The sequence below is a fragment of the Opisthocomus hoazin genome, chromosome 2, assembly GCF_030867145.1.
Source record: "Opisthocomus hoazin isolate bOpiHoa1 chromosome 2, bOpiHoa1.hap1, whole genome shotgun sequence".
Classification (NCBI taxonomy): domain Eukaryota; kingdom Metazoa; phylum Chordata; class Aves; order Opisthocomiformes; family Opisthocomidae; genus Opisthocomus; species Opisthocomus hoazin.
The window spans coordinates 79,152,277-79,167,808 of NC_134415.1; the positions used below are offsets into that span (position 1 = coordinate 79,152,277).

A 15,532-nucleotide genomic window follows, 5' to 3' on the forward strand; every position below is an offset into this window, starting at 1 on the left:
ATGCACTTGGGCTTTTTATCCTCCTGCTACAATATACACAGACTCACCCATTTTAAATAATATAGTCAAGAAAAAAGATTTTCAGATGTTCTAGTGTTTAACTCTCTCAACACAGCAGGCATGAAGTTCTATCATCGTCTTCAACAACAACTGAATTTTTGCAAATCTCAGTTACTCAAAAAAGAGATTAGTAAGAGAATATTTCTTATGTCAGCAATACAGTTCTGTTTGGTTTTTCTCCCCTTCCTCAGGTACCAGTGAAAAACACAGCTGAGCCTTAAAATCCTCTCAAGTTCTTTATTACTGAACCCCATGCTTACAAAGAGTGCCTCACTGAGAACACAGCTGACCTGTATCAGGACCCTGTAATAAGAACATAACCATATTTCCTGTTTAGCCACAAAACCTAGAAAAGTAATGAAAATTAAAGCCAGTGAATAATTCCAAAATTGAAAAGTACTTACATGGCAAAGAAATAATGCAATGTATTTCACACCTTCAAACTTTTTAAAAAAAGATAAACCAACATTCGTTACAACAGTAAAAGGATACTTGATTGCCCACAGAAGCCGTGAATAATATGCAGCAGCCAGTCACGATGAACAGTATTTTTTACTGCATCCAGAAGCTTGCCATTCCACACATACTTCTCATAAGGCTTACTGCAAATCCCAAATACACCTAGGAAGTTGTTGCAATGAAAATGCATTAGCAATTAAGAAACAAGCTTACTCGCATTGGATTATTTCAAAATCCAGGTCATTAGACCTTTATTTTGATTTTCCCTTGACTGCAACTCACCATATCATTTACTCACATCCTTGAAGTTTGCTAAGCACAGATAACTTCAGGCATATGCTGAAGTTCAGCATTTACAAAGATTACCAATTTTTCTATGGTTGCCAGTCACTCTAGTACGAGTGCCTTCATGAAGATGTTTCTGATACTTCCAGTACTGAAAAACAGATCTCTGCATGGCAGCAGCCAAGGATTTGATAATAAGGGAAATAAATCAAGTTGTGAATTCCAGTTAAGGCAAAAATACTCTCCTAGGAGGACTTCACAAGCTTTTCAATTCTGGGTCACCTCTGGAGTTACCTGTTAGGCTCTGGAAGATCATGCATAGCCCTGGCCCTCTTTACAAAAGGCACGTCAATCCTTCTCGCATAATTTAACCTGGTTTTCCTAATTTGCACTGACACCAAGAAATGCAGCTATTGTAGTCTTACAAATTAAAATTCAGTATCTGATATACCTGGAACCTGAGTCTTCTTCTGTTTCAAAAATCAGGACCAAGATGACAACTAGCACTAAAAGGTGGTGAAGGGAACTGAATGAGTCTGAATCTTAAAGAGAAGGAATAGGACAAGAACTCTGTTACCTACATTTTTTGCCTAAGTTTTTTCAAATGAAGCTTCTGGCAGCATCAGTTATATCAGAGCAGGATGTATGTCAATTCTAGCAGCCAAATGTTTTGCTGGGAGAAAAAGATGAGTTCTCCCAACAGACTGAAAGTGAAAATGTAGCTGCTGAACAGACTGTCACTAGCTAGTCACTCAATTTACCAGATGCCCAGGGAAAATCAACGTAACCATTTCGGTCAAGGAGTATCTGCATTCAGTGGAACCTGGCCACAAACACCTGGTCAGCTCTTTCTTGTTTCTATCAGCATTACTTTGGGGAGAATCTGTTCTTGAATGACAGGTGGACATTTCTTACACATATTCTATCATATGAACAGATATGTTACTATTATCTATTGGAAGTGGAGTTGTATGTGCTATCAGCATACTGCTGATGGGGTCAACATTTTGGCATCTTTATTTCCCAGTGTTTTCACAAAGACATAGAAGAGATGATGCCATTGTACGGATTTCTGAGGGATCTTGCAGATAAGAGCCTTTGAAGAGGAGGAATTATTGCTCCTGCCACTCTTTGCAGTCATTTCTGCCATTGTAGTATTTGACAACCAATTCTCGATATCCTGATATGTATATATGACCATGTTACTAATATGTTTTTCTTGGGGGGGAGGGGGGGAATCGCTTTGATTATCTTTCAATTTTTCCATCAGATTTAGAGCATACTGTATACAGCCCTACTTGTAGGCTTTTAAATGACAGTATAATAGGTGTTTACAACTACAGTAAGTAGTATAGTTCACAACTATAGTAAGTTCCAGTATCAAAGATGATTAGTTACTTACCTAACGTTCACTATCATTCTTTGAATTGTAGTCAGTGTAGGTCTATTCTAGCTGTTGTGATGAAAGGGTGTCAAAAACAAATGGGTGGACAAATAGCGTCAAAGTTTATCTTGCATAAATTTGGGTCGGGGTTGTTTCAGGCATTTCTGTATTTTAACTATGTGATTGTCAGATCTTCAGAGTCCCCTTCGGAGACACAGAAAGCAGGCCCAATAAATTCCTTCTTCAGTGCCTCGGAAGATTTTGGGTTGGAAGAGGTGGAAGATGAATCCTGCAATTCACTCTATCTCAAAGAGCCAAAGTTACTTTGGGACAAGTGGGATTTTTGTATCATATTTCTGTGCAACAGAGGTTACACAGTGGGTGACTACAAATAAGTGTAGTAATGCAGAGAGGCTGTTAAGCCTCTTAATAACCAATACAAGCACAGATCCAGATGTTGCATCTAAGGTGGCTTCCACATGAAGTTCATGGTGTTAAGCAAAATAGTAGCAGACTTCCTCTATCCTATTGTCTTGCTTACCAGCGATGTATTTAAAAGGCATGGTATTCTATTACTACCTAAGACGGCTAATTGAATCTCCGCAGCTGTCTGAGACCACTTTTACAGCAATGAATGTCTTCATTATGAATAAAAGGTAGCACTGTTATTTCTGATATTTCACGATTAAACAAGGAAAAAAGTGGTGTCACATATACAATGCCAAAAAATGAAAAAAACTAAAATCTAATTTTGATAAGCATTCAGATAATTAGTACAAGTGACAGGGCAATAAAACATACACCTCTTGAACTTCAACAGAATTAAATCCAATATTTAGAATTTCATGGCAATTTTTTTTTCCCCCTTTGTGTGTGTGTGCATGAACCAAAAAGGAGAGAGAAAATAGCTTTCCTGTCTGGCTGGTCATCTTTACATTCTTATGAATATGTTAGATCCAAAGTGAAGACTGTAGTTTTCAACTGAAACAAAAATTTTCTCAGACTTCCTGATAGTGCTTACTACATCAAGTTGATACTAACTTCATATAATTCCTCTGTCATCAGTATTTTCCAACATAAACCAAAAAAAGATTAATTAGTACTTCATCAGTTATTGTTTCCCACTGTCTTTGTAATTCATTCCTATTGGGAGTCTTACAAGTCAGTTGAATAACAAATTGCTGAAAAATGTCAGCATGCTCAGTTATCTTCCTGAATTGCAATGTATATTAACAAAACAATGATTAATCACCTCCAGAAATTGCATTGTTCAAATTCAAATGTCTGTAATAGGCACTTTGCGTAATCTTTTATTAACTCACAACTGTTATGAGACTTCCGATCAATACAGAAGGCCCGAATGTTTCTCAAAAGTAAACTGAAGTGAAACATGTTCTAAATGTACACATGACCAACAACATTAGTTTAATTAGGCACATTTGCTTACCACTTCCACCCTGTGTTGAAAGTCCTTCGTCTTCAAATATATCAAAACTCTCTTGTCGGGTCTGGGTTGTTTCAGTTTTTAATGTCTCAAGTGGCATTCTCAGGACAGTAAGATTATACTGAAGGGAGTGAGACAGATCATAGCTGTAACTGATAGACAGTTAACATTTATTAATAATTGCACAGGACTTTTCTGAAAGCCCTTACTCTCCAACTGTACCTATATTTAACACAGTACTATTTTATCCATTTAAAAAAAAAAAAGACTTTTAAACAAGATACACAGATTCTGGTTCTATAACAGCAAATGATACAAACTACTTTTCAAAAGAAGCTTTACAAACATAGACACTGTTTATAGTACAGTAGCTGAAATTGTACTTATATTCTTCTTACAACTGAAAACTGAACATGCCTTTTGAACAAGGCATATCAACAAACTTAATTCACTATGTCTCAAGAAGCAGTCCTGAAGATCAAAAATAACTATTCCACCAGAAATATCCATATACCTAGACAACCTCATTTTTCTGAGATTTAAGTATTACTCTGTAACTACTTGAATTCAAAACAGCCAAATACTTGGTCCACAAAAACTGTATCTGTCCTCAAATTCGTGACTGCAGCACAGATGCATCTTAAGACAGTGGGTGTTGAATAAAGAAAAGGTTGGGGTTTTTTTAAGTAGTTTCGTAACAGTAACAAATCCTGCATCTCATGTCTTTCATACTGACAGCACTCTACACTAACTGTTAAATTTTCTAAGCCAATACGATTCATTTCCCCAAGGAGGAATCAAATTTACAGAAAACTTGAATCAGAAATACACACAAATTTCCATTTTAGCCTAAGACAGCATCAGTAATTACTGGCCCTCCTGTAAGTTCTAGATATTCATTAATGATCTAAAAAATTTATTTAAACATTGGACATTTAGATTTATCACTAATGATAACAAAGGCTAACCCATGTATTCACCCCATGTCCGTAATAATGACCTGACATGCTTATCTGTTTGGGGGGTAAAAAAAAAGTCTGTTACATGCTTAGTTTGCATTTAACAGAACCTTTAAATAGTATCCCAGTAAAAGGCTTGTTCAGGCTGTTCCTCCATTTTTCGCTTAGACCAAATCTTTTCTTATAACTAACTTCTAATTGTGTTCAGGATTTATCTGAAAACCATGTAGAAAAATACGCTATAATTGCAGCAAAGAACAATTTAAATTAAGCTGATAAATGTGTTTATCAGAGAGTTGTATAAGAACCTTCTCCTCTTCCCTCTACACACGACCACAGAAATAGTATATACTCATAATCTCCAAGGAGGGAAGAAAAAATAAGAAGTTGTATAATGTTAGAGCTGGGAGAGAAAGCATGGAAGAAAAATTCAGGTTTTATACTGTGAAAAAGCCTTTCCATGCAAAACCACAAAACAGACACGAAACGTTGGTAGGTTTTGTCTTCACAGATACAGTTGTGACAAAAAGCCTTTCTTTTCCAAGAGGGAGTCATCTTCTAGACTGATATACCTTTTGGTACTTGCAAGAGGGTTTTTTTTGCTTAGTTTTTTAAGTCTTAAAGTCTTCTAACTACTACCGCCAGGCTTATCAACACATTTCCCCCCATTTTTTCTGCTGTCCTAAAAATCTCATGTGTAGCTGGAACACAGAAACTTGTCTTAGGTATGGCATTTATGAAACAATAAGCAAGAGAATTGGTAACACCTAGAAGGCCCTATGAAAGATGTACCCTACGCAGGGTATATCTCAGATAAGGGTCTATGTCTCTATCTTTGTTTCTGAATCAAGGCAAAGCTTTATTTCTGGAAAATTAGATCACATAAGAAAAACTGACAGGGCAAGCAAATCCCCAGAAATATAACACTTTTCCAAAGAGAGAACTTCTGCATAATCTGGCAAAGCTGAACAGTCAGTGGCAACAGTAATTGCAGTGTCTACCTTCTACCATGCCACTAATAGTTTTATGGTTTTTAACTTCATGGAGACTACATTCTTGATCAATTTATTGAAGGAGAAAGCAGGTTCAAAAGACATAGATAAAAACGGACAAGCAGTGGGATCACGTGTCTTACTTCCCCAGAATACCAGCCTAAAGATCTTGGGCATCAAAATCCAAAAGCAGAACCTTACAGCAAGTTTATAAGTATAAAACTTTTTAAAGGAATTAGTAACTAATACCTACCTAAAATAGAAGTTGCTAGAAAGGTCCACATTTTGAAAGATTCTCAGATACCTAGCAAAATAATTCAAGTTAAATGGAAAATTATTAGTTTAACCAGACAGACCCCAAGAAGTCATTCAGAGGATCTCAGAAATTAAATCACATATAAATATTGACTCTTGTCATATGTTCCCTTCCTATCTCAATGTAACTGTTTTGACAGGTAATTCCACTAGAATGTCAGCATCTGGATTAAATAAATCCAATAGCACTTTTTTTTTTTTAAATCCAGTGTCCACTCATGGACATACTCTGTTTCTTTAGGCAGTTGTAGATAAAGGCGTAGTTCTGTGTTCCACATGTGGATCAAATTCTCTAGGACTTACACAAGCAAACTCCCAACAATATTATACAAGAATTAAAGAGTTTCACAGTTCTTCTCAAATGAACAAACAAGAAGAAGAAATACCTACTTCTACCTGTTATATCCTTGCACACTCTCAGAAGAAACCATAACACTGTCTATGACTGATAAGAAAGCTAACACCATAACCACGTAAGTTAGACAATACGGCCTGCTGCATTCCAAGAGGGGAGACTGAGTTTTACGATCAGTCATACCTTAAAGTGAAAACTTTTATAATAGCTACCATTGGCTTTACTTATTACCTGACGTCAGTTTATCATAATCCATCACTTTCTGACCATTCACACTTGGTACAGACTGAAAGGCAGTTTATTGATACAATTTGCCCGGTATTTCACAGAAGTAAAGCTACCCCACCTTGATAAAAACACCACTAGGATGTAGTCATACATTTCATACAAGGTTCCCTGCTGATCAAAGGCTCAAATTTCTTTCTTCAGAAAAAAAGTCACAGAAAGGGAAAAAGAAGCTAAACTTACCAGTGGGTCAGTTTATCACCCTATACAACAGCAATATTTACAAGACTCTGACGGCACAGAATCATTAAATAATCTATTCAGCACTTTTTGAAGGGCACAAAAGATCTCTTCAGGTGAGATTAACACGATGCTAGAGCTACTAACAAAAGAACACTATCCCAAACGATATAAACCAGTATTAGCATTACTTTGCACTTGTAACAACAATGTTTATACTGGAAGCTTCCTGGGGCACATTTGCTAGGATGTGGCTTTCACATGCAGGTGACATGGAGATGTGGACAAAAAGCTCTGAAAGTCTGTAACAGTTGTATTTACCCTGCAGGTTAGAGGCCACAGAACTTGTGGCCCACTCTTCTAAACTAATTTATCAACTAAGATAAAACAGCTTGAATGACATACTAACAGAAGGAAATCCACGACTGCAATTTCTAGTTGCAGTTCACCATTGCTTAGAAAATATTCAAAAAGCACATACTGTTTACCACCATTATTTACCTGGCTTCATCAGGATGAGTGACTCTTACAGAGTCATTTGGAATGTAGATCATATTTGTATCTTCTATTTTATATATTGCATGACCTCCAATATCTGCCATTTTTCTTCTTTTTGTTATTAATACAATGTAATAGCCTTCTAAAAACCTGACAAAACCTGTTGAAACAGCATTAAAGTGTTACTAGTTGGAGGTTTGCATTGATTTGATCAAACGTATTTAGAAAAACAGTATCAGAATTGTTTCAAGACTTCATAGAATTTTTGTTCTTAATGTTGTATGTATAATGTGCATATATATACACATGCAAAAATATACATATACATAGAGTCTTACAATTCACCCCCTGTAAGTATTAATCAGTGAAGCACATAGTTTTTACTTCTTTTTCCTTCTACTGTGCGTATTTCTAATATTAGGTAGCAGAGTTAAAACACTGAAAATTCAGAATAAGTTGCTGTCTACTTATGATACTTGTATTTGCTTTTTATAGGACTCTCATTGTTCAGAGCGAGGCATACCCTAATCACATCAAACACCAAAAGGTTAATTTTCCAGGGCAAGAAGAAATCCCAGTCTCCAATTTTCTTCTCAGTTATGTATTGTCTACCAGGGAGGGGCACAGAACAGCAAAAGCAGTTGAGGGTACTACAACACCTTCATGCTTTCTCACCTTAACAGTAGGCAATTAAATTCCTTGTCTACAGCAGCATCTTCCCTAAATTAGCCATTCAGCGCATCAGGGGTAATCCTTTCTTTCCATCTCCTCTCTCAGATACCAACACTTGACCTTGCTGAAGCCCAGAGGGCTAAGGAGGTGGTGTCTGGCTTTACTGCCTGTAGAAAGAAGGCTTCTGAAGCCTCCACTCCCATTCCTTAATGCTACAAGGCATAGCCATGCTTCTTCAGACGTCCCAATTACATATCATTAGGAAAAAGCCTAAAAAACTTTTAAATACAATACAAACGTATAAATTCAAACTAAAAATAGAAATACACAACCACCCCTGAAACCAAAATTGTTTCTAATATAGTACTGCCGTATCACTACCTATACTGAGTTTTAATAACTAATAAATGACATGAATTAGCTCTTGGAGGTAGCTGCTTTGATGGGTTGCTACTAGTAAAGAGCCTGAAATTCAGTCACTGCTGCACTGTCAACAAATGTACTAGCTGGGGGGGAGGAACCCTCACAGTTCACTTTTTTTTTTGTATTTATGTTCAGTTCCTTTAGCTTTGCATTATAAATTAAAAGAAGCATGAACAAAGCATACACTTTCCTCCCTGTCACTGCCGGAGGCTGCCATGTGATCGAATGACCTGCAATTCTTTTCTTCTGCCTTATTAGCCCCCCTCGGAAAAATACTCTCACCCGCACAAGGAGAGGAGACCCTGCTGACAATAAGAAACAAAGTCTTCCATTTGAAGCAGCCAGACTATTGAATCTCAGTTGTTCAATAGCAGTCAAAGTTCTTCCTGTATCCTCCAGGTACTGAAATCACGTACGTGAACAGACTCTATCCTTTGAATTTCACCAGATGTTACACAACGTCTGACAAGCAACCCAGCCTTTCCCCTTGGCCTGGTTCTCTCCATTTAACAGAGCTTTCTACTTTTAAACACCATGCAGTGAACCAGAACTCAGCCTATCAGCATCCCCACCCCGAGTGCACTGAACACACCGAAATGACCAGAAGCAAGCTGTCCTTTCCAATTCTACAAAAAATAGCCCCGTCCTCCTTCCCTGAGCCAGGAGGCACAAATAAATGACCAGTTGCATTCCCTCAAATTACATGTTTAAACAGTTATGATTAGATAGAATCAAGATGGAAGACATCTAAAGCATATACTTTAAAAGTGCAAGATAACCTGAAGATCATTAGGAGAGCATGTTACTTCTAAAAAAATAATCTAGAAATAGTACACCATATCTAATAACCAATACTTTTGTCCAGCTACAGAACAGAAACTCTCCTTTTATGAAGAGTACATATAAACAAACATACAATTGGGATGCAAAATTAAATTTTCATTGAACACAACCACTTTCCAACCGAATATATTATCACTTATTTAGACAGTGAGCCCTGATGGCTTGTGCAATAAAAAGCCACCGCTGCAAGACTGTTAGAAGCTTGTTTATGTTTAGCCACATTACTAATACTCTTAAATTAATATGGAACATAAACCTCATCTGAGGAATTTCTGAAAAGTGGATCCATTGATAAGTTACAAAATGCTTCATGGCAAAAAGAATATAGAAGACAGTTTGCTTAATCTGCCACTTCAGAATACTAATAATATGTTTATGTTTTGGTTGTTATGGAAAGTTCAGGAGCATCTTTTAAAGTAGTTGCATTCTCCACCTCCTCTGCAGCTTTGGATGTAGGTGTCCAAGTGTATATTGATGCAAATAAAGCACAAAGCGTTCTTGGGGGCTGAGTGAGCACACATTAACATTTCCTTTGGAGACATCACCCATCAATATATTGACCTCAGTATCTGACAATAGACAGGAAAGTATTGACTTTCAGATGAAGTTAGAAGCTATTAAATCCTTGAAGCAGTTCTCTAGGGTGCTGGACAGCTGATCAGCATTTAAAAATTCAGTTGACACACTAGTCAGTTATACTTGCTCAAACATGAAAATGAAATCTTTAAATATGCAAAAAGTTAACCAAAAAGAAAATTCAAGTCAACTTTCTAAATAGTGTGTGATGAATAAATACAGGATGTCAACTTTTGTTTTCTTTTAAAAAAGCATTCTGTGAGCTCTGGAATTCAGGAGGCCAGGTTCCACATGATTTGTATCCTACAATAAGTTGAGTTTGACGAGATCTTCAACCAAGCTTCTACAGTTTGGCTATTCCGTAGATCTTTCCCTTAGTGACAACGAAGAGACTAGTTACACCACAACTATCACCCTTGTACTGGCCACCTGTTTTAACGAAATACATAGAAACTTGTTTATCTTTGAGAATGAAATTTCCCAACCCTCTTCAGTTAAAAAAAAAAAAAAAAATCAAAGGGAGACAGAAAGAGACACAATGTGACACAGTAGCCCTCACCTCCTTAAGAAATAAAAGATTTTATAAAACCAAACAAAACACTTACCTACTACCCCAAAGGCAGAGACAGCTCGAGATAACCCAGAAGACCCCTTCTGCCCAATCTTTGTTCTGTTTCCCAGGTCTAAACGGCCAAGAAGTTCCCTCACCTCTTGTTGCGTATACACATGCTTTAAAATAAAAAGTCACTTAAGTTACTGCTTTGGTAGTTAAATGCTATTTCATGTCAGAAAACAGCAGAATTTACTTAATATACAATAAATACAATGTCTGCTCTACATCCTCTGTCTCCTGTTTCAGTCCCACCAATGAGTAGAATTTTTTTATGCACAAAATTCACCACTCACTGCAACAGAAATAGTCATGATCACATGTGAATTCAAACATATTTCGATCTTAAGCATTAAGATTTTAAACCATAAACTTCCTGGAAAGGAATCTACTCTTGTTCTATTGTGTACATTAAAACTCTTGTTGCTGCTGTTTATTTTGCTTCAGATATGATATATCAGAAACACTGAAATTTGAGTAGATAGTACTTAAACGTATTTTGCACTTGGAACAGCATAGCTGAACATAAGAAAACCACTGGGAGCACATACGTAATAAACTGAAAAACTTGGAAAAAACTTATTAAAGTGAACTTGCTGCTTGGAGATCTTGTGGCCACTTCCACACTGCAACTAGTCACTTTCATGCTAATACTGTAAGCAGTAAGGAGAGGCTGAGAGAGTTAGGACTGATCAGCCTGCAGAAGAGAAAGCTCAGAGGGGATCTTATCAATGTGTATAAACACCTGGTAGTAAAGAAGTCTGCGGCAGACTCTTCTCAGTGGCATCCAGTCAAAGGACAAGAGACAATGGGCACAAATTGAAATACAGGAAATTCCATTTGAGTATAAGGAAAACTATTTTACTGTGAGGGTGGCTGAACACTGGAACAGGTTACCCAGAGACGTGGAGTCTCCATTTGTATCCAAAACACAGCTGGGTATGGCCCTGAGCAACCTGATCCAGTTGACATTGCTCTGAGCATGGGCATAGGACCAGACAATCTCTAGAGATCCCCTCCAACCTCAGTTTTCATGTGGCTCCATGATTCTGTAACATACCTTTGTTGAAACAGATTAAATGTGTAATATTTAAATTCAGTTCAATACAGTCAGTATTATTTGGAACAACTGAATAAAAAAAAAAGCACTAAGTAGAGAGGCACTCACCTTATCATCAATTATAACCAAATCCTTTGGTTCAGTGCGATCTATTTTCAAAACACGGTATTTGGTTTCTGCAGGATTACTTCCAACGAGAAAATACCGCTACGTTTAAAACAAAACAAAAACAAAAAGGTCAGCCTATTATACAAGATAAAGCAATCAAAGACCATTGTGACATGTCATCAACAATGCCATTTACATCGTTTCTAGACTAGATCCATTTCAATTAATATCAATATGTCATATTTCATACGGACTGTGAATAAACTGTTTTAGATATCAGTACCTTAGGTAGGTACATTTGTATACACTCAAACTTTACAACTTTAAACACCTCATTCTCTCCACTGTACAAGGAGGAAAAAATTTAAAATTTGAAGAAAGGTGAAAACCTGTTTAGGGAGGAAAAAATGTAACTCACACCAGGGACTGTCCAACTATGCGCTACCCCAGCCCTTACTGTCTTCTCATTTGCTTTGTGAAATTTAGCAGAAGCTTATACACACGAGTTTATAACTTCTTATGACCTGCACATACTGTTGTGATATTGTAGTCCATTGCTATTTCCACCAGCCAGTCTTTCCCAGTCCATACTAAACACAGAAAAAATTTCTGTACTTCAGTACTGCAAGTTTTCTTAGTTTCTTATTTATATCTGCTACGATAAACTTCTCACCGATGTTCTTCCACAACACTCAAGTTTACTTTGACCAGCCATGCTGGTTAAAAATATTACTTTCTTAAAAAAGACTTGCTTTATTTATCATTTAAAATATGAAAGAATGAGCACAGATAAACATATAACGTGCCCATTATTCATTTAAGTTTAGCAAACTATAAATGACTTTTTATGTTTAGAGGAATTAACAGCAAGCGCAGGTCACAGGACTGACTTGCTATAAGCAGCTCTCATTTTACTGCTTTATTTAATCAGTGTGGTGCTACCACACAGCAAGGTGTAGCTCATTACTAATGCTCAGCCTAGTAGGAAAGCATGGCAAATTCATGTGGATCTATGCAGCCAGTTCTTAACCTTAAAAGTCACATGGACTTGAGATGTGGGAGAAGAAATCAATAACAATGTTCACACAACACTCAGAATTTATACCAATTAGATGTTAAGAAACTTCTTTAATGTCACAATATTTAAGGTGAAAAGAAGAAGTTCAAGCCCTCTTCAGCTTCCCTGAAATCACAGAAACATCTAGATAGCCCGTAAGCTCTAAGACAGAAAATATAATACTTAGGAGCTACAACAGCGAACACCACCAACTCCTGGCTCCACCTTGTATACCGACTTTACAGTGCACTCCAAGTGGCAAGTGTTGCTGTCGCAGTTTACTCATAAACGATAGCTAGTAAAGAAGCTCCTTCAAAGCCATACGCCGAGGCAGCGCTTCGGCACAGGCAATGGTTGCCTGCTGGTTTTTCAGCAGTGAGGTCCTGCTGTGCACTCCTGCCTGCCCCCCTCCAAGGTGAGGAGGAGATCCCTCGGTGCCAAGCTCTGCACTTCCCAGGAGCGAAATACTAACGACAGGGAGTGGGTTGGAGCCCCGAGTGCATGGCACTGAATGGCACAAAGGTGGAGGATGGAGCTGCTCTGCTGGTATCATCCTCCAGCTAGAAACACCAAATCACTTCTGCTTGGGAAGTTTTCAGGACCGGCTAACAATCAGCAACCCCAGAATTACTCAAAAAATATCATGATATGCCAGCTCATACTCAGCCTTCAAGGTCTGAAATGAGAACAAAGATGAGATGAAAACTAACAATGCAAAAATTAAAAAAAGAAAAAGACATTTCAATTAGCTGCTTCTCCTACTTAATTTATGCATCTAATGAATAAATAAATCTGTCTTACTGGATGATACGGGGCACAAACAAAACCATATCAGTGACATGTACCACAATTAAATTTCACAAGAATACTAGGAAAGAATAAAGAAAAATACCAAGTCAATACAACACTGAGCATGTATCATCAAACAAATTAATTTCTGAGGTTAGAACAGAATTATAAAATTAATCAAAGCCAAATGCACTGTACTGTTTACAACTATTTTGATTAACAGAAATCATTACAGTAAAAGAAAGGAGAATCCACAGGCAAGCTACAGAAATCCTTCTGGGAGATTCTATCCTTATTCTCTTATTCCATTTATTACTAAGCTGAACTGAATAAATTGAAGCATTTTGCAAACGTCTCAAGCAATTCCACCCCACAGCAAAGCCACTGCATTTAGACAAATTGACAATCTTGACCAACAAAGTACTTTCTCAACAGAACACTACACAACGAGAAACTGCGCAGGCTTCCTCACGCTACTCTGCCAAAGTCCTTTAGCCATCACCTGGGCCGAAACATGCTGTTTCCACGTTTGGTCTGCCCTTGGCTTTGCTGAAACTTGTTAACAAGTGCGTTTTAGCAACCACTGCAGTGCACCATGCAGGTACTTGCCTATGAGATGTGGACTGAAGCTTCATTTATTGCACAATTATCACTAAACAACCACAGGACAGGAACAATCATTAGTGACTTCCACCTGGGACTCAGCTTTAATGTAAGCAATCTAACTGAAGGGCTTTACACCTTCTTTTATCAATCTTTTGATTCAGTCAAACCAATAAAAAATAGCTTCTTCTAAAAGCAGTCTAATCAAAATTAAAAACTTCTTAATGCAAATTGTTGTTTACAATGTCAGGATAATAGGTCTGAAATCAAACATTCTGCCCACAGGTTTTTTTTTTTACTTTAAGAAGATTACTCCTTAGAACTCCTGGTCTAAAACTACGATTTGCTTCTTTGTACAGACTAATAACCATTAAGAAATTTTAGCACTGTAAAGAACTTCTTTCGCTCATCAGTTAAAAAGCAGCACACAGCTTAATCAGCAGAAAAAAAAAGTGAAAATACACTAGAAGTTACTTGAAAAATATGGCAGTGCACTAATACAGCCAATTTTTAAACCTGCAAATAGCATAAAGAACACTTCAGAACTTACGCAAAATGCTTGCAAAAGATACCCGCTGAGCCCACGCATGCGCATGAAAACCCAAAGCCCTGCGGAAGCATGGTGGGTTGACCCCGGCCAGCAGCCAGTGTCCCCCCAGCCGCTCTCACTCCCCCTCCTCAACAGGACAGGGGGAGAAAACGAGATGGAGGTGATGGGTCGAGGTAAGGACAGGGAGATCACCTACCATTTACCATCACAGACAAAACAGACTTGACTCTGGGAAAATAAACATAATTTATTGATAATTAAAATAAGTTCTGATAGCAAGAAACAAAGACAAATTAAAACAACCCCTTTCCCCTCCACACAGAGGCCGCCCGGCAGCCCCCCAGCACCCGCACCCAGCACAGGAGGGTATTTACATGCCAGTCACACTTTCTGTCAGACTAAAGAAATACGCTGGGTTGCCAGATGAGAAACCTTCACGTGAACACTGACTCTGGACCAGCACACTACTCTCTTCGCTCTGCTTCAATCTACACCTAACTGGGCAGTGCAATGGTAATTGTCACCTGCCATCAAATCTCCACCCTCCTTCGCAACAGGCATAAAGTTACGCAAGAAAAAGCCTCTTTCTCAAATTTTTGTGATAGTTTTAATATGTACTGAACTTGATTGTAGACCATAAATCTCCAAGGCATAAACAAGATACTAAATAGAGCTGAATATGTATAGGTTCAGCCTTTTTTCTCTACTACACCAAAGCAGGGGAGAAAAATAATTACACCTAGATGTAGGGTACAGCAAAAACTCTGCTATGTTCTTTCCTTCTATAGAACCTACAGCAATTCAGGTAGCATCTATCTTTCATCTCTCAGAAACTGGCAGAAGAACATGAGGACATGAACAGATGACAAGCGGCAAAGAGAGGTACCTGAAAATAGCAAAAATTCAGTCGTTACGTTGTCTGCTTCCCATAATCTGTTGAAACTCTTCAAAAGAAGCTCTTTCAAGATGAGAAATTTTAGGAACGCACGCTGCCGAGCACCACTCTCCGGGCACGTAGGAATGGC

The 15,532-nt window shown here is 37.7% G+C and overlaps 1 protein-coding gene across 1 annotated transcript in view; it reads right to left on the reverse strand.

The window, feature by feature from the left end:
* The window catches only part of FIG4 (FIG4 phosphoinositide 5-phosphatase), a 69,102-nt gene that overhangs the window by 49,423 nt on the left and 4,147 nt on the right, over nt 1-15,532 (reverse strand). Inside the window, exons 2-7 of the mRNA XM_075414231.1 lie at nt 11,509-11,607; nt 10,336-10,459; nt 7,220-7,376; nt 5,837-5,887; nt 3,636-3,784; nt 553-681 (exon numbers count right to left, since the gene is read on the reverse strand). Of these exons, the coding sequence (XP_075270346.1) occupies nt 553-681; nt 3,636-3,784; nt 5,837-5,887; nt 7,220-7,376; nt 10,336-10,459; nt 11,509-11,607 (709 nt within the window). The remainder of the gene's footprint in view (nt 1-552; nt 682-3,635; nt 3,785-5,836; nt 5,888-7,219; nt 7,377-10,335; nt 10,460-11,508; nt 11,608-15,532) is intronic.